The 23937-nt window shown below is 33.7% G+C and overlaps 3 protein-coding genes across 3 annotated transcripts; 2 read left to right on the top strand and 1 right to left on the bottom strand.

Annotated features, from left to right (window-relative positions):
• The first annotated feature begins 2108 nt into the window (after positions 1-2108).
• On the top strand, positions 2109-8647 carry STRS1 (DEA(D/H)-box RNA helicase family protein). The gene is made up of 13 exons (XM_022302130.2): positions 2109-2700; positions 2771-2895; positions 3623-3730; positions 4880-4960; positions 5808-5886; positions 6043-6128; positions 6216-6272; positions 6358-6425; positions 6586-6654; positions 6788-6881; positions 7304-7468; positions 7666-7758; positions 8376-8647. The coding sequence occupies exons 1-13, from the start codon at positions 2220-2222 to the stop codon at positions 8469-8471; spliced, it is 1602 nt and encodes a 533-aa protein (XP_022157822.1). The 5' UTR covers positions 2109-2219; the 3' UTR covers positions 8472-8647.
• A 426-nt stretch (positions 8648-9073) lies between these two features.
• On the bottom strand, positions 9074-17304 carry SUV2 (protein dimerization). The gene is made up of 12 exons (XM_022300211.2): positions 16854-17304; positions 16137-16175; positions 15515-15633; positions 14933-15012; positions 14485-14840; positions 14081-14149; positions 13041-13123; positions 12067-12408; positions 11884-11990; positions 11161-11318; positions 10273-10466; positions 9074-9684 (listed from the first exon to the last, which is right to left on the bottom strand). Exons 1-12 carry the CDS (start codon positions 17202-17204, stop codon positions 9420-9422), a joined length of 2163 nt encoding a protein of 720 aa, XP_022155903.1. The 5' UTR covers positions 17205-17304; the 3' UTR covers positions 9074-9419.
• Positions 17305-21646: 4342 nt separating this feature from the next.
• LOC111024131 (Tetratricopeptide repeat (TPR)-like superfamily protein) lies at positions 21647-23845 on the top strand. Its single transcript, XM_022301744.2, has one exon. It carries the CDS (start codon positions 21971-21973, stop codon positions 23786-23788), a length of 1818 nt encoding a protein of 605 aa, XP_022157436.1. The 5' UTR covers positions 21647-21970; the 3' UTR covers positions 23789-23845.
• The last annotated feature ends 92 nt before the right edge of the window (positions 23846-23937 follow it).

The raw sequence follows: 23937 nt of genomic DNA, 5'->3' as shown, positions 1-23937 counted from the left end.
TGAACAAACACCATGCTAAAAGTTCATAGAAATTTATTTTTTATTTTTTTTCTAGTACAACAAATGAGGTGCTAAAATTCGAACTCATTACCAACGGTAAGAACAGGTGCCAATTATAGGCTATAGTTGAGTTAAATTATGGGTAGAAATCTAATTTGTAGTTGAACAGAACTTCAAAAATATAAAGATAAAATTGTCACAAGTGACAGGGTACAACAATAAAAAGCATAGTAAATCATAAAATAAAAAAGTGAAGGGAAAAAAAAACAATCAAACAAGGAATGATGTCACTGCATCCCTCATAATGAGATGTGTTTCAAGTTAGCCGCTCTTAAATTTATTTCAAATTCGAGCATTTTCAGCATAACTTAAGGAATAAAGTAAATAAAATATCTATTACGAACCCCTCTCTTAAATTTATTTCAAGTTCGAGAATAACTTAGGGAATAAAATAAATAAAATATATATTACGAATCGCTCTTAAATTTATTTCAAGTTGGGAATAAAATAAATAAAATATCTATTACTATTTTAAAATGGATAGTTCTGCTTCTCTGTGTAATTGTTGAACAAAAACATATTTCAAAATAATTAATTATTAGTTTAACAATTAATAATAAATTAATACTTGTTTCAAACAAAATTAAATTGACATTAATTATTAAAATATATTTATATCTATAATATATAGTACATATTAAAAAGTTACCATATTTGAAAATATTTTTAAACTACTTTGTCCTTTGTCAAATTTTATATTTACAAATATGTCATTTATATTTAACTACCAATAATTAATAAATATATTGAATTAAAATCATAAATTGCCATTTAAATAGTTAGAATATGAAAAAAAAAATCATTTGTTTTTTATTTATTAATTTAATAATTATATTTTGTTATAGAAAATCAGAACTATTTGAATATAAAAAAATCTGCAATTATTTCATTTCTTATCACTATAAAATTAACTCTATTTTAACTTTTTACAACAATGACTTTTAGTGTTGAAATAAAATTAAAAAATTAAAGTTAAATATTAGTTTAATATAATAATAACATTATTATTTTTTGGAACTTATTATTTTATAATCCAATAATATTCTATCCTGTGTAATTTTAGTAATGTGTTATTTTTATTTAAATCTGATATTTAAATACACAAATAATAATTTGGTTCTAAATAAGTATTGACTTTAATATGAAGCGTCAAGTTTTTTTTTTTGATAAATTTATCATAATAAAAATTAGCTTAAATATTTCATTAAAAAATTTAATATTAAAAATACAACCGATGTAAATTTAATTTAATTTTGATGGAATGAAAATTTATTTATAAATCTAAAAAACTTGAATATGAGAAGTTGTATCCTTTCCTTTTCGAAAAGTTAAACATCAGGCCTTTTATTGTAATTAATTTTACAAATTTCAAACGACTTTAAAATTTCCAAAGTCTCAAAATTTTTCAATTAGCTACCACAAGTGAAACAAAAATTGCATTATTTCACAAGTTTTTGCATTATTTTAGTTTATATAATTTTTTTTTCCAAAATGAAGTCATGTAGCGATATTTATCTAGTAGTTCTCAAGTGAGAGATAAATTAATTTTGAAAACGTTGTGTATAGACATGATTCTCTTTCTTTCTATTATTATTTTTTATTTCCTTCCTAACTAGATTTTTGTTATTCAAAATATTTATGCATGCTTTGGATTTGTCAATAAGTTCATTTTTAGTAAAAATATTAGCATGTGTATTAAATAATTATATTTTATTTGATAAATTTAGATTTTACTTTCGACAATTTATTTTATAAGAAATGTAATTAAACTCAGTTTAATATTTATTTAATTATACAATAAAATAAACTGAAGAAAAATAATGCACGTCGAATCAAACTAGTAAATTTAAAAAGACAAATGAGCTTTGTGTATATCTAATTAGGTTGTCAAGATTTATTAATAATTTTTTAAAATCAATGGATTTATTAAATTAAAATGTCACTTAAACAATAATTGTATTAGTAACCCAAAAAAAAAAAAAGAAGAAGAAGAAGAAAAAAAAAGAAAAGCAAATTGTAATGTATTATATATTTCAGAATAATTCAAAAGTCAAAAAGTCAAAACCCTAAAAATCCTCCGGGTTCCCCCTGAGACAATTGGCCTTCCGTTCGCTGCTTCTCTTCGACTCCACCTGAGCCGAACTCTAGCAGACGGCGCCATGGTTGGAAAACTCAGAGAGAACTCCGCCGTCAGCGAACCAGTGGCCCAAGTAGGTTGCGAAAAACTCCATAAGAGATCCGAGAAGAAGATGAAGAAGAAGAGAGACAGAGACTCGGGTCGTCAAGAGGAAAACGAAGTTAGTCCCCAGAGTAAGGTAGTGGAAGGCACTGATTCGGAGATTCCCAAGAAGAAGAAGAAGCACAAGAAGTCGAAGGATGACAATCCTGACGTCAAAACCTCCGACGAGAAAGAAGAGCCGAAGGGCGATGAAAATTCTACCGATGGATCTGTGGTGGTCAATGGTAAAGGCGTGAAGGACGGAAAGTTCGCGCCGCTGAAGTCATTTGTCGAAGCGGGACTTCCAGATGAAGTATTGGAGTGCTGCCGAACTTTCAAAAGTCCATCGCCTATTCAATCCCACGCTTGGCCATTTTTGTTGCATGCTCGGGATTTTATTGGAATTGCCGCAACTGGATCAGGTAATTTGTGGATTTTGCTTTTAGTGTTTATGATGAGATCGGCGGATCTTATTATTATCTGTGATGACAGGCAAGACTCTGGCGTTTGGTGTGCCTGCTATTATGCACGTCTTGAAAAAGAGAAAGGGCAAGATGTCGAAGGGGCGGAATCCTCTCTGTTTAGTCTTATCACCTACGAGGGAATTAGCTCAACAAGTATGTGCTTACGGATTTGCAATCACTTGAATAGCAAACTGTACTGGCAGTTTACATCCAACCTTCTATGTCAAATATATTTTTTAATTAGTCGTAAATGTCGGATTGCTGGACATTTTTTGTTCTATCAAACAATAAATTAACTCGTCAAGGGAAGTACGGAAAAAGAGTTTATGTAAAGATATGGGGCACAAACTAGATATTGCTAATTTTTACCACACCATGTATTCTAAAGATATGGAGGACACAAAAGACTTTCCAGTGTGAGATTAGTCTCCTATCAGGTTAGAGAAGGGAAATGGCTTAAAGTGTCCTCTGAATAGTGGGAAATTAGGCAAGATTTTGTGATATGAATGGCTGACATTAACCCTGGTGGGGTTAGACATGCTTAGGAACCCCTTGGAAAGCTATTTTGCTTTGTTGCATGTCTTCTGGCCTATGTTAGATTTATTTTGGGGACGTGGATCAGAACCGTACTAAATTTATGCATCTTAAGATTAATTCCACTTGCGAAGTTAAATTAAATATTTCTAACCTTGTAACTAACAAAAGATGTCATCGACTTTTGAGTTTTACTAGTCTTGGACTGGAGCATCCAGTGGCCATGAGATCACAATAATTGTGTTTTCATTGCTGCATTGCTATTGTACATGACACATGTTGTGTTGATCTTGTTGTTTTACCACTCAGATCTACTATTGATTATAGGCTTCATGTGCTATGGCAGATTTCAAGTGTACTGCAAAATGCCGGAGAACCTTGTGGCGTGACGTCAACTTGTTTGTATGGAGGAGTCTCCAAAGGCAGTCAGATATCTTGTCTTAAATCTGGTGTTGTATGATGTTTCTGCTTCCTCTTTGTGATTTTGTGACCTTTATCTTGATGTTGTAGATATCAACCAATTTGGGAATTTCACTTCATTTTTCTTCTGATTCTTTTTCTTGTTCCACGTTCTGAATATTTATATGCTGATTTGTGATTTCTGCCGTTTACAATATATCACACACACACATCCCTTTTTTTTTCCCTCTCCTGTCTCTCTCGCTTCTGATAATTACATGTTCATGCTGTTTTGGTATGATTTTTTATAAAGTATCACCGGTTAGTTGAGTGACAATTTATAAGATTTATGGTTAAGTTTGGGCATTTTGTTGTTGGGGTAGGACTATTTTATGAATTTTAGTTTTTGTTGCTGCATTGAGCATTTTCGCTGCTTGATTTTTATGTCTTGTTTGGTTTTTATTATTTTTAATACTAGAGCTTGGGTGTGTTTGTGACTAGACTTTTGGGCATATGGCTATATTTTGGGTGATTTATTGATTTTTGGAAAATTTTCTATCTTTGTCTAAAAAGAGAGTATTAATTTTATTATTTATTCAAGTTTAAATTTACTTAGTCAACTAAGGATATGGTAAAAATTCAACTATTGGGAAGCTTTATTTGGGAGAATAAACACCTGTGACGGGGGCCAAACTATAATTTCAACTATGGCTCTCTCTCCACATGGATGCATTCTTTGTGAGATGGCTGCAGAAGCTTAAGACCGTTCAACAAGCTACCTTCTTTTGGAATTTGTATTTTTTCTCTTTTCGGTGATCTTCTCCTTTTGATCGAAAGCTGAAAGCCAATTGCACTCTTTCTTCACTTCACCTTTTCAAGAAGGCTATCAACCATGTTTGAAGCTTCCTTTATTGCACTTGGATTGAGAGAATGCACTGTATTTTTGTATGCAAAGACAGAAATCTGCTTTAATTTCTTGATAATGTCAATTTTGGTTCTGCTTCTTCGTGTAGGCTTGGTAATTATTTTTGTAATTGTTCAATTACTTACATATGGGCTAATTGCATGGCTTTTTTTCTTATTCTTGGGCTGGGACCTTTCTCCCCATTTTTGTCAATTCCATTATGGTAATGAAATGTTACAATTCCTACTGAACAAAAGTACCTAAAATTGATAAATATTTTTTGCTTTTCTTTGCACTCAGGACATTGTGATTGGAACTCCTGGCCGTTTAAAGGATTTGATGGAAATGGAGGTCTGCAGACTTTCAGAGGTGTCTTTTGTGGTATGTGACCACTTTGGTACCATTACATATGAGAACTTGTATCTCCTCAGCTGATAAATGGTCTTTTTGTTGCTCTAATTTCACTTTGGTGCATTTATGTGCAAGGTGTTCGTGAATGATAGTATGCATAGTGCATTACAATGTATGAAATTTAACATCTTTATTATATAGTTGTCTGTTCATTGAATATTACATATTGTAGCACAATGTAGGATGTCTAATCAGATATTATAGTGGGAAAAAGTTTTTGCGCCTGTGTGGGGATCTGTGAACTATAATACCTAATACCATAGAAGAGGAGAATCTCATTTGATCTGATTTTTCTTCTCTTAATAGATACATAACGTTTCTTGAGACAGTGAATTGAAATTATGAGCTACAGAAATTCCAATTCCATGAGCTGGCAAAAAACCACTCAAGTTAGAGTTCAATTATAGATGAGGTTTAATTAACCTAGCTACATCAACAGTGTCCATGCAATCCGTAATTAAAATTCTGTTGATTCTTTTCCAACTATAATTCCCATAAAATAGCTTCTATCACATTGGACCATATAGATTCCACTGGACTATTAAGTTCATGCTCACAAAACAGTTGTTTCACATTAGACTGTTATTTCTATTTCTAAGTTTATCTCATTCCCCATAAAAATCTCTCCATTTTTAATTAATTCAATTCGTGGCAGCAATTACAAAATGATTTTCGAAGAGAATGCCTATTACTGGTGATAGGTTTTTCTATGTTCGAAACTATTATTACTCTATGAACTTCACATTGATTGTTTGTTGTTTGTTTTTATTAATTTTGACGTGCAAACCTATTAAGAAGGCAACTTAAATTTTTGTAGGTCCTTGATGAGGCAGATCGAATGTTAGACATGGGATTTGAACCTGAAGTGCGCTCTATATTAAGCCAGACATGTTCAGGTTGACATTTTTGGTCTTCCTTTGCACTTATCTTTATTACTTTTAGCTCAATCATTCTCTCACGCTTTTAAATGACTATTTAATCTGAGTTTGTTTATGCAAAAAACAAGATGTTGTGATGCTGTGCATTCATATTAAGCTCTAACCCTTCTGCAGAACGCCAGATGGTTATGTTCAGTGCTACATGGCCTCTACAAGTTAATCAATTGGCTCAAGAGTTCATGGATCCTGACCCAGTTAAGGTGTGCGGACTTTGCAATATTGATTTAGTAGCCTGACTTTTTTATTAATTTACTTTTTATTTTTAAGAAGGAAGTATTCTACGACAGGTTGTTGTAGGTTCTGAGGATTTGGCTGCTAACCATGATGTCATGCAAATAGTCGAGGTACATTTTCCCATGTCCAGCTGAGCTTTGTGCATCCGAATAAAGAATAATAGAGTTAACCATCATTACCTCTTGACATGGATAGGTCTTGGATGATCGTGCACGTGATGGACGTTTAGTGGCTCTGCTTGACAAATACCATAAATCTCAAAGGTATTTACAGCTTCTATATATATGAGATTATTCTAATTAATGATTTGTTTTAGCTTCTTAGGGTCAATATTTAATTCCTTCTTAACGTCCTGTGCTGGGTTATTAATATATGTGCATTGGGGAATAATGGTTCGGCGGCAACTGGCTATTTTGTTTTCAGAAACAGAGTATTAGTTTTTGTCTTGTACAAGAATGAAGCTGCACGAGTTGAAAATATGCTGCAGAGAAGGTAATCTTACATCGTAGTACGTTGTTTGGTAATCCTTCATCTCCTCTGTAGATTTGGGAAGAATTGATTTTTAATTCCTAATGATCTCTCTTCTCTATCTTTCTCTCTCACTCTGCCTGTAATTACTCTCTAGGGGTTGGAAGGCTGTTTCCATACACGGTGACAAAGCACAAACTGAACGTACAAAAGCATTGTCATTATTTAAAAGCGGAAGCAATCCGTTAATGGTATGCATTAAGAAATAACTGTTTCTTCAACTGCTATTTAATGGCTATTTTTCATATTGTCACAAGGCTCTAAAATTTTGTTTCACTATAGTCTTTCATATTTTTTTTTTCTAGAACTTTTTTTCTTCAGAGTCGTATTGGGCTGTTTTTTGTGTTTTTCACATTATTCCATTGTTGTGATTGGCCTAATATCTTGCAATACCACTATGTTTAGCTGCTAAAAATTTTAATCGTGGATGTCAAATTGTAAAGTACCTGTTGGCTTGTAATTTTTAGAGTGTAATAGTAGAGGTGTATATTATTCATGCCAAACTGCTTTCTTTTGTGGTTGGAATATTCAGTGCTCCCATGTGTAAATTTTAATTTTATTTCTTATAGTTAATTGTGGCTTGCTAAAGTGTATAATCTTCTTGCAATTATAGATAGCTACTGATGTGGCCGCTCGAGGTTTGGACATTCCAGATGTAGAAGTAGTAATTAACTATAGCTTTCCTCTCACTACTGAAGATTATGTCCATAGAATTGGAAGGACTGGACGGGCTGGTAAAAAGGGTGTTGCTCACACATTCTTCATGCAACAAAACAAGGTTATTTTGGCTTTTTTCTTTTTAAGTACATACGATGTGGGGTGAGGATTCTCGAGCCCATGATCTTTTGGTCGGATATATTTCTTGCTCAAGTTGACTTATTTTCTATTTATTTGGGCTAATATTTATTACGCCTCTTAAAAAAAGGTAAATTTTGGTGTATTCAATTCTCTTAATCTGTGTTGCCATTGTTTTAGGGACTTGCTGGAGAGCTGGTAAATGTTCTCCGTGAAGCTAAGCAAGTTGTACCTGATGCACTTTTGAAATTTGGCACTCATGTCAAGAAAAAGGTAACAGATTTTTGTTAGTTATATATTTCTTCACAAAAATGCTCGTGAAAACACTGGTAGTCTTCATATGATAGTTTTCTATCTCATGTCGAAAACAAAAATAAAATAAAATCAAGTTTTTGTGAATGATTTTCATGTCCCGATTAGGTGGACAGAATGCCAAAATAAATAGACAATCATTTTGTTTCTAGCTTTCTATTTTTAAAAATGATGATTGGTTGGTCTCAACCTCCTTAATATGTTTTCACTTTTTTTAACAACACGTTTAAACTCCAAGATTTCAAAATAAAAAATAAGTTATTTAAAACAATTTCAAAAAGCAAAGGCATGACAAAGAAATAAATGGTGAATGAAAGTAGTATTTACAAGTTCAATTTTCAAAAATAGAAAACCAAAAACAAATTGGTTATCATAATTTGAATCCTAGTTAAGCCGAGTATTTATCAAAATCGTATGACGTCTATATTTTTGCAAAAAGTGCTTTTTTCAACCAGTGGTGTGACCTGTTTTCTGAGTTTATTGTTTTTTTTTTCAAAGAGAATAATAAATGCTTGTCGTAGTAATCATATGGATGGAGAGAACATCAATGGCCAGAATATTATATTGATTCACTGCAGGAATCCAAGCTGTACGGAGCTCACTTTAAAGAAATTTCAGCAGATGCCCCCAAGTCCAAGAAAATTACATTCAATGATTCTGACGATGAAGATTGATTATTAACAAAATCCTCAATTTTTATGCAGGGCCAAGTTTTCTTTTTAATATTTTGAATTTATAATAGGCGAACTTTGATTTTCCTGTTTAATTATAAATTTTGATCTTGGTGGGTGTCATCAATTTATTGATGAATGATTAATGCAATTTAGTAATTTGTGTTAATCAACTAAAATGGCATCTAGTATAAAAGTTTGAACTAACTCAAATCAAGTTGATTGAATTCAATTCTTCCTACATTTAGAATAGAACCAAACCTACAAATACCAACTTCTTTTTCTTTTTTTTTTTTTTTTATATCCGTATCAAGATCAGTTTAATTCAAATACAAGTTATATTTTTTTCTCTTGTCGTGACAATTTTCTTGAAGCAAAAATTCAATCACCAAAATTTTAAATCAAATCGATTTTGTTTCAACAAAATGGATATGACCAAAATAATTAGTTCAGCTGGTTGAACAAAAAATCAAACCGGACTAATTTACACCAAAAGATGAACTTTGCATTACCAAAACATTCTAATTAATGCAGAAATAAAAAAAAGGCATATAATATAACATAATATGTGCTTGTATAAAAAAAATGCTAATGAAACATGGGAGTAATGGATGAAAGTTGGTACTGCTATAGGTTCATTTGTTCAACACGAGTGTAAATGACATCTGCTTCTTTCATTTCGAGTGAAGTAGATGACCAAAAAATAAGCAACAAAACTCTATTTTTTCCTCTGATGTAAGAACCTCTGGAGTTTTTTTTTCTTTTTTTTTTTTCTAATATACATGCTCACACTACAAAATTTCCCAAATGAGGATACCCATTGGGACGACAAAATTTCCAAACCAAATAGTTTCTCAAATGGCTGAGTCAAAAAATGTCTCAATTTGTGCTAAAAGCATAGTATAGTATATGGTGATGCATATGAATTAACAAGCAATCCTTAAAAGTGCTTTATACTATGCTATTTCCCAAATATGTAAGAACTCTTTTCTTGAATACCTGGGATAAGTCGGCAACTTCAGATTCCCTCATCTGTCTTGTCTTCCTGTCAAATTGGTAAGTTCTATTGTTTCTTCTGGACAACTTGGTAATTACATCAATGGTGAGGCTGGCCATATCTCTGCTGTTCGTTAACACTCGCAAGACTGTGGCTGAGTATAACGAATGAGATGCAAGTCTATTAAGAAGTATAAGTACCTCCCGCAACAGCAAAGTCCTAAATAATGAAAATTAATAGAACACGGTTACATCATTTGAAGATAGCTGATGAGAAGAGAAATGTTGAAACGTATATGGAAAAGTAGTATCTAAGAAGCACAAATCCAAACATGAGAAGCGAATACAACATATGACACGATAAGGACACATTTATTAAGATATACTATTTATTTTAAGTATATATTACTTTTATACACGAAGGAAAATCAAAATCAATAAATGCTTTTAATGCTTAAAAGAAATAAGTCATGTATTTTACTCTAAAAAATTGTTATTTTCTCCCATCCTTATGCTCAAGGAATCTTTGATATGCACTAATTTGATGGAATGCATATATGAGGAACCATGACATTTCTGGAATGTCACGGAAAACTCGAATTCGTATCTAACAAGTGTCAGAATCTATATCAACTTTGTACTGCTCAACTGTTGAGCTAACAAGTGTAATACGTGTTCGATAAGTGTCGGAGTGTTTGATATGGATGCGTTATTGAAACTGAAGTTTCCGAGTTTCTAGAGTAGCATGTTCTCGAGGAATTGTGGGATTTCATATCTACAATAATATGGAGAAGCTCATCAAAGTTACCTTTCCCCGTGAATTTCTACGGGCTGTGGAACTTTTTGTTCGTGCTCGACCTCTGAAACCACAACTTGAAGAATCAACACGAGGAAGTTTGACTCTGTAGGTAGCTTGTTGCTTATGAGAATTTCAAAGCCAGCTTTGCCAGACGATGCTAGAAAAGCGAGCAAAAGAACAGTGTTTCTTCGAAGTTTCAACTCCTGCAATAACAAGGTATATACCTAACATCAAACACGTGGGTTGCTCAGCACAATAATATAATGTTCATTACCTCCTAATCTACATGACACGATGAACTTTTGAAACAATAATCAATTATAAAAAATAAAAATTACACCTATATGAATTTCTTACAATTTGTTAAGCCCGAGAACATAAGGTCGTCAACGGTGATGACTTTCCTGCTTCTAACAGTAACCTACTTGGCTAGAGAGCAGTTATACTAAAAATTGAATGGCAATAGGTTAGAAACTTTGCAAGGACTGCTTCGGCAAGAGTAGGTTTCCTGCCTCTAACAGAAAATGTTTGTTCCATTTACCAAGTCTACACAAGATCTTTCCCACTATAGGCTTTTGAAAATCCCTATGGTTGCCTCATTCCACACTCTCCACAATAATTTTTTCATCAACTTCAATTTCATGGCAACGGCAACCGAACTCTAAAACAAAGACAAACCTCAAGTTTAATTACCACTTCTCACAAGTTCCCTATTTTCTCTGCAAGAATTGAGCAACAGTAGCAGTGCCCTTTTTAAGTAACCCAAGTGGTTTGGTTCCAAACCTCAAGTTTCTTGACTACCAATATAATAGGATTCAGTATAGCCCTCAGTTTTGCACCAGGGGGGAATTAAAAGGAAAACAAAGGAGCAGCGGAAGGATCGTTTAAGATGCTTACCTCAATACCGTTTCCGCAACATGCAAGACAATCTGCCAAGCCATGAAGGATGGTTCTGAATTTCTCAAAACCTGCAGCAGATCTCACATTTTCGTCTGCAGCACATGTAGCTTCTGTCTCCATGCAACCAGAACAAAATGCGACAAAAAACGTAGGACCTAAATTAAAACAGACATTATGAGAAAATAAACGATATAAATGGAAAAATTAGTTCACGTTTATGTTGTGCGATAAGATCGATTGATTAGAAGTTCAAACAAATAAGGCCACAAGCAGGCCTATAATGCTGCGGTGCTAAGGCTTTGGCTCTAGCTGCGACCAGATAGCAAGCATTTACAATGTCTTGCGGAAGGTTAAGATAAGTAAATAATTCAAAATGAAAACAAATGCCACATCCAGTTCCAAAGTTCAGGGTCATAAAATTAAACCTAGGAAGATGTCAAAAGAAGATTAAAGGAACCAATGACCTCGATTCACTAAATGAAAAATTAATCCAAGATGATTTGAAGTCTGAATACAATGTACTCAGAAATTTAAGTCAAGGAGAATGAGAAAAGAGACCGACGTTCCCTACTAGTTTTTTTTTTTAATAAGAAACAGAGAGAACTTGTAACGTTCCCTACCAGTTTAAAACTTAAATAATTATCAAGCAGAATTATCATGAGCTTGAAAGTTCCAAAAGGATCGTTTAGGGCAATAAGAACTGTAATTATTAAAGCTTACAGTTTAGTATCAGGAATAGAAGACGCACAGCATGCTTTTGTATAGCTGAACCGGATTCCTTTCTGATAAACTCCACTACACTATCAAATAAAAGTCCCGGACCAAACCTGTAACAGTATATGGAATGTGAGAAGTTTCTTATTTGACACGTAGAAATATAGACTAAAAAAAGCACAAACTTACTTCTCCCTCTCCATATACGTACTACTTCTCATCAGAATCAAATTCATGATTGAAACTGCTTCCATCCTCACACATTCTACACAATGCGTCTTAGCAACCTGATGCATCATCTCAAAGAAAGACACCCAGTTTACTTGAGGAACTAAATTTGTGTACGTATTCAAGTTTCTGTTCTTGCACGGCATATCAGCACCAGGGATTCTACTGCAAGCTGGAGCGCAACTGTCATGAGATGTTCCATCCATGTTCACAACAGCAAATTCTTCACCTTCTACACTCTGTGATCCATGAGAATCCAAATCATTGTTCCTAGAGCCAAGTCCCTCAACCATGACTGTTTTCCTGAGCAGATTGCACTGGAAAGATCAAATCAGAGTTCATAAGAACCAAACGAAGACATGGAAGTTCTTGAACACTGAACACTACAGCATCACTCAAAAAGGATTTGATCCTAAATGATAGTAAGGAAACTCAGAAGAGTACCTATCGTAAACAATAATACCACATGAAGTCATGCAATATGTTGATATCACCAAATATATATCCAAGTCATAATTAACTTCAATTCTTTCTACGACCAACTAAATACTCCATAGAATTAACATGGTGTTAAAATAAGCAAGAAAGAAAAATTAATTTAGATTTGGTACCATCATTAATAGTAGGGTGAAACTTCCCAGCTCAGCCAAAAAAAAAAAGGTTGTAGTACATAGATGATACATGATAGAACTATTTGACTAACATCCATGTCCATGGACAACACTTTCATAAATTGCCCCTGAATTTTTTTAAATATTCAAACAGCAAGTAACCTCATTGGTCGTAGAATAAAGTCAAACTATTAGCTTTTTGATTGGCCATAGATTTGAGATAGCCCTAGAGAATTTGCCAATATAAAATTTCTGCTGCCTCATAATCAACATACTTCTAGAGAGATAAAATATACATATATTGCAAAATAAAATACACTGTACCTTCTTTCGGATTTCCTCTCCAACCAAAACAGGTGTTTCACAAACATATGCAATATATGCAGAGTTCTGTGAACTATGACGACCTGTATCCAAAAATAAAGGAACTAATTTCTCAAAGAGAGGAAGAGTGCCACAATTGTCTTTTTTTTATTATTATTATTATTTTTAAAATGTAAAACCAAGCTTTCATCAAGAAATATCAATGCCAACTTAGAAGAAACGACATAACCATATTTTTTTATGAAAAGATTTGATGAACTAATAGTGACATAAACACAACCATATTGCAAAGCATAACAACATTCAGAATCCAGATTCAATTGTATTAACCATATAGTGAACTGTGACCATAAAACAACCAACTCATCAATCCGAAGACATGCAAACCACAAGATCTTCCCAGGTTTGTACAGGCTACAATATAATTGATCATAATCATCAATTATCTTCTCTAGATGAATAAGAAATAACCACAATTGTTTGATGAATACAGAAGTCAATAATGGTGAAAAAACTTGCTCGGTTAAAATTAAAATTTATGACATTATTTCAGCTGAATATGATACAAAGGAATAGATGTGCTTTCAAGGGAAAACGTAAGTTTGTTGCTTGTTCTTGCCGTATATCTTATCCATATAGCCTCTATTCTATTTATGCCAATTGAATGCATTTTTTGTAACTTCCTAGTTATCTTTGGTTGAGGCTCCTTCCCTCTCTTGTAATTTCATTCATTATTTATGTTTGTTTATTATTAAGGGGAGAGAGAGAAGAAAGAAAAGGGCATTTCTGTGACCTCCCTAACTTGGGCTTGGGTTTAACAGCTAGTCATTCCTCCCCTCTTTCAATGATTTTTTTGTGCATATGAAGATAAATGGAAGAGGGAAAAAAAAATGAAACTAGGCAATCGTGGCATGAATTTGATAAAAATGAAACATGCAAATTGAGAAAGTTAATAGCAACTTGTACTGTCAAAACTACTCAAATCTTTACTCGTACATTAATTTGTTTGTATAACCAGGAAATCCTCAAGTCTTACTCACATTGTCAAGATTACAGAGATCAAGTAACGGTGTAAACAATGCCTCCATCTTTACTATTCCATTACTTACCTACAAAAAAAAAAAAAAATAATAGATAACAAACAGAAGAAAATAATTATAGAAATTTTTAAATAACAGTGGACATGACTACTTAAAAACATTAACATATATAACATCATTTTTTTTAGGTTAACCATCATTTTTTTTTAGTTCAACCACATGTGAGAGTGAGAATTGAAACTTCCGATAGGTTGAAGATATATTCCTCGACAAGTTGAGTTATGCTTAGGTTGGTAACACATAATGTTAGAAAATGAATTCTCAAAACAATGAAAAAAGTTCGGATCTCATGTTTATCACTATTTTATGGACCAACCATATAGTGATAAAATATGTCAAGATACCTTAGTCAAAGTGGTGTAGAGATTAGATACTTTTACGGCTTCCAGACCATGAAGAAACTGCAAAGGGTTCTTTAAAGCTACATCAGAAACGTTATCCCCAGCTAGGGAATCGACAGAAAATTTGGGGGATAACTTCGTGCTGATGCACCCAAAAAGCACATGAAAATCTGTTTCACATGATAAAAGTAATTCTGAAACCAAAGATTGTCCCATCTTAGAGCCACTTTCGGGGACCCAGAATACTTGCAGCTTCTTGGATAGGTTGTGAAAAGCAGGTAATTTATCATTGACTCTCTCCCCAGCAGAATTATGAGCTTGGCCTCCCTGTTCGCCGATGGCTTTACTACTAGAAGAAACTTGTAGATGCAAAAACAGTAAAATAAAGATAGTTAATTGGTATGCACCATAAAATAACTTGAAATGATTATTAGCTCGTCCTTAGAACTACCAATGTGAGGGGCACCAAGGTCACCAGCAAGATCTTCAATCTTCCTAGAATTATGCTCACCATCATTCCCCGCTGTTCTCCTGGTTATATTGATGATGCAGAATAAGAAATAGCAATAAACATCAGAAGATAATTGCACATAAGAAACTATAGTTCATTCCAGGTCTCAACTTCTTAATTAACAGCAAGGTAGTAATGTTAAGAACATGAGTTAGCCAAGCCAGATTTTGCACCAAAAAAAAAGTGAATGCATCTAGGCACAAATATTATGTAACAATATAATTAGAGAAGGTACACACATGTATTAATATAATAGTCACCTCACGTAGAGTTCATACAGTAGTCAAGATACATTTGTTCTCGCAGCAATGCATCATTCATATGAGTAGATTTAATAAACCACATTTTATGATGTTTTACAGAAAGGGGAAGGAGCATAATGACAATCGCCCTATACTAGTAGTGTTGGAAGTTCAGTATTTGTACCGCTGAGTTGCCAATCAAAATAATAACTAGAGCCTAGAGGCCAACTGCAGTCCATAATTTGTAATATTATTCCAAAAAAATGACAATTTCACTCACAAATCTGTACTCTCTGAACCATGATGGCCAATAAATTGTTCATCTTTATTGGAAAAGACAACTTTAAGCTGCTCCTCTTTCCTGTCTCTTTTCTTCCTGAGTTCAACACACTCTTGTTCCTGAAAGCATTCACTGAATTCTTTTAATTAGATGAAACCTAAATTTATAAATACAATTGATTTTTACAAAAGGAATAAGTACCAATTTTAACTGCAAACTGAACAAATTTTCATTAAGAATATATCATATTAGTTTCCAAATCGGGGAAATAAACAATTAATTCACAGGAAAATCGTGTAAATGACCATCAGAAAATCAGTGAACAAATGCCATTCTATTTGTTTGAATAAGATAAAATCACAAACGGAGCGCTAGCCTTTTAGGATAAATTTTATGCTTCCTTATAGAATCAGTTTTCGAGGTGCCAAGGAGACCTAGAGCTGGCTACACAAATATCATTTATCAAATCTTTGCTCATCATAAAAGAAAAAGCAAAATTCACGCATGGTTTTTCTTGTCTAAGATAAGTAAAAAGAAAACAAGAAATGGTCATTCTAATAATTTCATATGCATAATAGAAAATGAAAAAATAATAACAGTAATAATTAATTAATTAACATACCAAGTCCTTGAGTTGCTTTGAGACGCGCCCTAGCTCCCTCTGTCACCAATCACCACAAACCATAAAAACTTATTATACATTTCATAAACTCCCCCTTCTCATTATGCATACAACTATAAACGTTAAGTAATTGTGGTTAAAGAATGGTTAAAGAATGAAAATCTCTGGCCACCACTAGAATAAAAGAGAAAAACAAAATACATAATACTGCTGATTGTTGGCAGAAGCAAGGCCACGTGATACTAAAATGTCTAATGTTCACATCAATCATAAGAACTTAGACGACGATGATCCACAGAAAGAAATCCTTATTTCAAGCATAACAAAACTTCAAATTGTTCCCGGCGATAATTATCGCGTTTGATCGGGAAAGAATGCGAAAATGCAAAAGATAAACTGATCGAAATGCAATAATCCGATGCAGTCAAAAAATTCGCTAGGCATAAGCACGAAGTCAGAAGACTCGGAGCACCCGGAGATCGGTCAGACTAATCCAAGTACATCTCCTTCCTTCTGGGTAGAAGAAGACAGCACACTTTGCAGACATTTCGAGCGGCAACGATGAACGAAAAAATAAATGGCAGTTCAGACGATTCAAAACCTAGTTCTTCTAAGCTCTAACTTGTAAGCGTTCTATTCAGAGACTACACTACAACAAATCAACGTAAAAAAAATACAGGAATCTGGTAGCCTCGAACATTTAACCATGAATCTAACCTTCAAATTACAAATCTCGAGTTCTTTTGCAGCGTCCGGGCGAGGCAAGCACGGAGCCAGCATCGAAGAAGAAGGACCACATTCGCCCAAGCCATTGGGAGAGCGGACACCGGTGATCCTCTGTGAGAGTTCTCGAGGAGGCGAATAACTAATGGGACGGTCATGAAACGCTTGCACAAAATGTAGCGGTTCCGGTTGCGATGGCGGCGGGGGGCAGAAGGTAGAAGAAGAGATCGGAATCGTAATGAGATGATTATCGGCGGTGGAGGCGATGGCAAGCTCTTCGACTTGGATGAGTTGGTCCAAGAAATCAGCGTCCCAATCTTCGAACCCTTCGTCTTCGCTCCGCATTCTCAGATTGCTGCCTCCAAAATCCAAATGCGAGGGAAACTGAACTTCTTAATATATCGTCTCCCGCCTTTGTGTGAACTCTTGAAGGCCGACCGGAAGTTCTCTCTATTTTGTTTTACAATTTTTTGTATTCCATTTCTCGTTAAATAACTTTTTTACTACGTCTGGATTTGTTGGAATCTACTTAGATTTGAACTCTTAAACTGTTAAAATATATATCATGGATCAAGGCTGTGGGTTCAAAATTTCATCTCCACCTATAGTTAGTTAGTTGTACTTAAAAAGATAAAATTGTGAGTATTGAATATATTGTCTACTAAATTAGTCTCGAATTTACCATTTTTCATAATCCGACCAAAAGATTTTGCCACCTTCAAATGGTGCTGTGCTTAAAAAAAAGTATAAATCTTATTATTTGTTCCATTTTATTTTAATTTATGTTTTTGTTTATTTATTTATTTCGGGTCATTCCCTTCATTTTAAGGCCCAGCTGAAATTTCAAGCCCAAACAAATTACCCATTACATGCTTTTCTTCCCAACAAAGCAAACGTTTCGAATGTGAAATGTGCCATCACAAAATAACAATATCCCCAAATAAATTACTAGCGAGCATGGTTTATCCACTTTTAATTTCGTACCTTTGGCTACTACCATTGTAACGAAAAAGTAGATGAACAATAGATAAAAAAGCAAGATAAAATGTCTTTGAAGGAATCACTTGATTCATGAAATAAAAATGGTTACAAATATGCATAGAAACAACCTCTCTTCCACTTACATCATTATGTCGTAAGGCATTGAGTTAAAAATAACTCCTAAAAACTCTCAAAATTTTAACCTCCATTCTTTTTAAATCTTGAAATTTGTAAAATAATTATAAATTTGAGTTGACTCTCGGTCGTAGACCTCACAAAATGATAAAGTGGTAATTAAATGACGGCGCAAAATTTGCCAATTTATACTCTGGTAAAAGATGCGATAAAATTATTCAACTCTACTTAAATAATTCTTTTTTTCTATTTTATTTTTTTTTATCCTTTTTATCTTCTCCTTTTCTCCTATCTATCCTTCCTCCTCCTCGATCTCTTCTTTATCTACTTCATCACTACTCCTTCCCTATTCATCTCTCGTTAGGGACAAGCCGATCTTCTCCCTCCCCATTTATATCGATCTTTTTCAGTCGGTGAATTGCTTATAAATTCTTTAAAAAAGAGAAAATAAAAAACACATATAAAAAGACTAACTATATCTTAATCAGTTTGAATCTCTTGTCCCACGTACTACTAAAAGAACATAATTGAAAATACATTGAATGTATGGTTTACTATTGGTAGAGATTAATTAGCATATGTAGGATAAAATAAAACGTGACTAAATCCATACCAAATAAAGTCTCGACTTCTTCAACTTCATAACCAAATCCTCGCAAATAATGTTTGATTCTCAAAATGGAAATATTGAAAATAACATAATGATATACTTTTATTCAACAAGAGCCCACTAACAAAGTTCTTATACATGGCCAAAACTCAACCTAACAAAAAAAAAAAAAAAAAAACCAAAGTACACCAAATCACACACAGATATATATACACATATACAAAATTTATATCATTTTGAACTTTCCTACAAAGCAAAAAAGAAAAGTATTAGAAAAATCATAAGAAAAGTTTTTAGAGAACAATGTTTTGAGAGTGAAATGGTTGATCATATTGATGAGGAGGAAGAAGGTGTCCCTTAGGACCTCTAAAGCTTCTATGGTTGACTCTCTCCTTCCTTCCCCACATGAATTTATTATAAGGATTTCGAAACTTCTTCACTGCAAAATCTCTTTCTTTGCCCTCTTCAATGGCTGCAACTGATGAGAGGAGGAAGGCCAAGAAACAGAGCAGAATTATGAAGATGGAAATGAAGGAGAATTTGGGTGAGGCTGATGATTTTAACTCAGCCATTTTTTTTTTATTTTCTTTCCTTTTGGGTTTGTTGTTTCTATGGAGTCTCTAAATAAAGGGGTTTCAAAGGGATTTCTTTGCTTTGGTTTCAAGTCATGCTGGAAATTATTTTGGGTTTGGTCACACTCATGGGTTTCTGATAATAATGGCATATATCCCTTTATTGCAATGCTAATTATTGACTTTTACAGCTTTACCACTTAACTCTAATATACTAAAACTTTGTTTTTTCTTTTTATATATCGTTGATATATTATGGGATAATTAAGCCATACTTTGTTTCATTTTATGAACAGTATCAGTATCAACCTCAAACACCCTGGTACATAAAATTCTCCCTCAAATTTGAGGGAGACTATACTGTATATTCGATAAAATGAAAGAAAATACATTTGTTTTTTAGTTCAATAAACAAAGATAGGTACTCAAATCTTAAACTTTTAAGAAGGTAAATAGTATCTTGACCAATTGGATGATGGTTGTAGGTAAAATAATTAACTTTCTCCCTCGACTTTAATGGAACAGGCTTAAAGCCACATGCATACATACCAATTTAGCTAGAATTTAATGGAAGAGCCCCTCTCTGTGGTATTCAATTAATGTTTTCATCGATTATAATATCCGAAGAATTTTTTTTCCATTAAAGTATTTATTTGTTTGGTTTGCATGGTAATCATAATTGACAGTAAGAATAAATCGGCAGTGAAATGATTGGGTAATTTTGTAGAGTCTTGAGTTTTTTTTAGTACACCATGTTGGGGAATGGATTTGAACTTACAACTTTTCGGTTAGAGGTATATGTCAATTACCGCTGAGTTATGCTCGCTTTGAGTTCTAAAGACTATCATTACTTCAACGTTGATGAGATGGAGAAACTGCCCCATGATAGCCATTAATGTTCACCAATAATAAATGTTTTTTCAAAAATAGTTATTTCCCCCTTTCCTTTATGAATAATATATTTTCAAATAACTGAAATTACTATCTCTTTTTTCTCAAAATTATAGACTCACGACTAGCACAAAGTAATGTTGGTAAAAGTAGTTTTTGGAAACTTTTTCTTTTAACAAAGTAGATTAGTTTTGAAAATAAACGTAGGAAGAACTATTTTGTAAATAATATTATATTAAAAATAAATACAAAAAAGAAAAAAATATCTGACCACTCGAGTATCAACGTTAAACTATTTAGATTTTTTTTAAATAATGTATATTAGAAAAGAAAAAAAAAACAAAATCACAATATTTATAAAAAGAATAGACTAAAATAAAATTAGTAAATCGATCTAAAGATCACAATTTACCTAAATCGTATCCAAGGGTTGCAATTTAGTACTAGTGCAAAACGCTTGCAATATATTTCTTTATTTTTACTCCAGCTTTCCCGCAACCCTCTCTTCCATTATTCTTCTCTTCAAGCATTTTTTTTTCTTATAACCCATAATCGATACCTTTTTAGCTTTTTACCAAATAATCGAACACCGCACCCACCCCACCCCAAGATCGAAATTTGAAAAATATCAAGGTTTTAGTATTTAGCTCACTAAAAAGTTTGAACACAAAAACTAAATATTAGGAGGAGGCCGTGTACCCTTACCAATAGAACAGCCTTTTGAAATAACCTTAAGAAATGTGAAACATTTCATGATGGTCAAAATAAAATCGATCGTTAACAAGTCAAGTATCAAAATAAGACTTTAATAAAAGAAAATTATTCTAAAACTTACAGATATATTAAAATTAAAAAGAAAACAAGTCACGGTATCAAATATTTCTGCATTTTAAATGAGCAAGTATTATATAGGTTTTCTAAACCGGGTTTTTTTTTTTTTAATATTGTTGTAAATGAAATTTATTTTAAAAATATAGTTGTTTAATTAAAAATATTGTAGGTTTTGAAACTTTTTTTAAAAATATTGTAGTTTTAAAAAACAGAAGGTTGGTCGACGACCATTTAGACGTGGCGCCACGTAAATTTTTTCAAAAATTTGAACATGGTCGTAGAGACAATCATCTCAGGTTCGAATCTTGGGTTACACACTTTTTTTTTAATTATATATTATTTAGTAGTTTATATTATATATTATATATAATTGTTTATTATATAATTTTTTTTACATTAAAATCTCACGTTCAAATTTTTAATAAAATTTTCGTGGCGCCCACGGACACCACGTCTAAATGGTCGTCGACAACTTTCTGTTTTTTAAAAGTACAATATTTTTTAAAAAAGTTTTAAAACCTACAATATTTTTAATATTTTTAATTAAACAACTATATTTTTAAAATAAGTTTCATTTACCCCAATATTAAAAAAAAAACCCTTTCTAAACCACACATTCGCATAAGGCCCACGCTATAACGAAGAACAAATAAAGCGACCCAGCTGCTGACTTGGCAAAATATAAGTGGTTCAAACGGAAAAGAAATATCCCATAAAACCAGCCCCTGCCAACATATTATCCTATCCACAATCCACATCTCCCATAATCTAACACTTCTATTTTTCTCTGGCCACAATTCTGTTTTGAAATCTCATGGATGAGATTCAGAGCCCCCAACTTTCTCATTTCACCGTTTCCTACCCAACAACCAAAACTTTGCAAAATATTCAAACATCTGGGATTTACCTGCCGATTTCAGTTCAGAAAATACCAAGTTCCCCATTCAAAGAAAGCTTGTTTCCATCAGTTTCGACGTCTCTCGAACCTCCCGGCCGATCGATCGATCGATAATCCATTTTTGTTTGTTTTGCTTTTCTGTAGATTTGGATCCCAAGATCAGAGGAAGAAGTAATATGGTGAGGACAAGAGGATGATGGGGACATCAGTCCTTAACCATAACCCTCATTTATTGCCCTCAAAAGATCTACCACAGAGTTCAGAGTGCAGTTTGAAGCAGAAGGAGCAGGAATATTTGTGCCTTCTGAAGAAATGCAGGAGCTTAGAAGAATTCAAACAAGTTCATGTTCAAATTCTGAAGTTGAGTATTTTCTGGGATTCTTTCTGCTCAAGCAGTCTTTTAGCCACTTGTGCTCTCTCAGATTGGAGCAGTATGGACTATGCCTGCTCCATTTTCCAGCAATTGGATGAACCTACCACATTTCATTTCAACACAATGATCAGGGGACATGTTAATAACATGAACTTTGAGAATGCTCTATATATGTATGATGATATGCTTCAGAGAGAAGTCGAACCAGACAATTTCACGTACCCGGCGCTTCTCAAGGCTTGCGCCCGGTTAGCAGCAATGGAGGAAGGAATGCAGGTTCATGGTCATATATTAAAGCTTGGTCTCGAAGAAGATCTCTTCATACAGAATAGCTTAATCAACATGTATGGGAAGTGTCGGGATGTCGAACGGTCTTGTGCTATTTTTCGGCGTGTAGAGCAAAGAAGTGTGGCTTCTTGGAGTGCCATAATTGCAGCTCATGCTAGTCTTGGATTGTGGTGGGAATGTTTGATGTTATTTGAGGATATGAGTAGTGAAGGATGTTGGAGGGCTGAGGAAAGCATATTAGTCAGTGTACTCTCTGCTTGCACCCATCTGGGTGCCCTTCATTTAGGAAGATGTGCACATGGCTCCCTGTTGAGGAACATCACTGAACTAAATGTTACAGTTATGACCTCCTTAATTGATATGTATGTGAAATGTGGGTCTCTACAGAAAGGATTGTGTCTCTTCCAAAACATGACCAAAAAGAATCAACTATCCTATAGTGTCATAATCTCAGGGCTTGGCTTACATGGACATGGTAGAGAAGCTCTAAAAATTTTCACAGAAATGATTGAAGAAGGCTTAGATCCTGATGATGTTACCTATGTTGGTGCGCTCAGTGCTTGTAATCATTCTGGCCTTGTCAATGAGGGTCTCCATCTTTTCGATAGGATGAAATCCGAGCACGGGATTGAACCAACAATGCAGCATTATGGCTGCATGGTAGACCTCATGGGACGAGCTGGTATGCTTGAGGAGGCGTTTGAGCTTATCCAAAGTATGCCTATAAAACCGAACGATATTGTTTGGCGGAGCCTTCTAAGTGCCTGTAAGATTCACGACAACTTAAAATTTGGTGAGATTGCTGCAAAGAACTTATTCCTATTGTCTTCACACAATCCTGGCGATTACCTAGTTCTGTCTAATATGTATGCAAGAGCTCAAGAATGGGAGAATGCAGCTAAGACCAGGACAAAAATGGTCAACAATGGCTTGATCCAAACACCGGGATTTAGCTTGGTGGAGGTGGAAAGGAAGGTATACAAATTTGTTTCACAGGATAAATCGAACTGTAAATCGGGAAAAATCTACGAGATGGTTCACCAGATGGAATGGCAATTGAGATTTGAAGGCTATATGCCAAATACATCAGAGGTGATGCTTGATGTAGATGAAGAAGAAAAGAGAGAGAGATTGAAAGGTCATAGCCAGAAGTTGGCTATAGCATTTGCTCTCATTCATACATCACAAGGATCTGCAATAAGGATAATTAGAAACCTGAGAATGTGTAATGACTGTCATATATACACTAAATTGATCTCAATGATCTACGAAAGAGAAATTATTGTAAGAGACCGGAATCGGTTCCACCATTTTAAAGATGGAAATTGCTCTTGTAGGGATTACTGGTGAATCACTGAACTGTTCAGCTATGATTTATGGGAGAAAAATTTTCCCTTATATTTTCAATTGAATCTCTAGCATTTCTCAGCAGCTGGGAAAGGTGGAGTGTTGAAAGTTCTATATGAAAAAATGGTAGGAAGCAAAGAATAGGCAAACGG

Source organism: Momordica charantia (genome assembly GCF_013281855.1).
Source record: "Momordica charantia cultivar OHB3-1 chromosome 6 unlocalized genomic scaffold, Mcharantia_2.0 BLBB01000006.1, whole genome shotgun sequence".
In the NCBI taxonomy this organism is placed as follows: Eukaryota; Viridiplantae; Streptophyta; class Magnoliopsida; order Cucurbitales; family Cucurbitaceae; genus Momordica; species Momordica charantia.
This window is presented reverse-complemented; position numbering and strand designations above follow the sequence as displayed.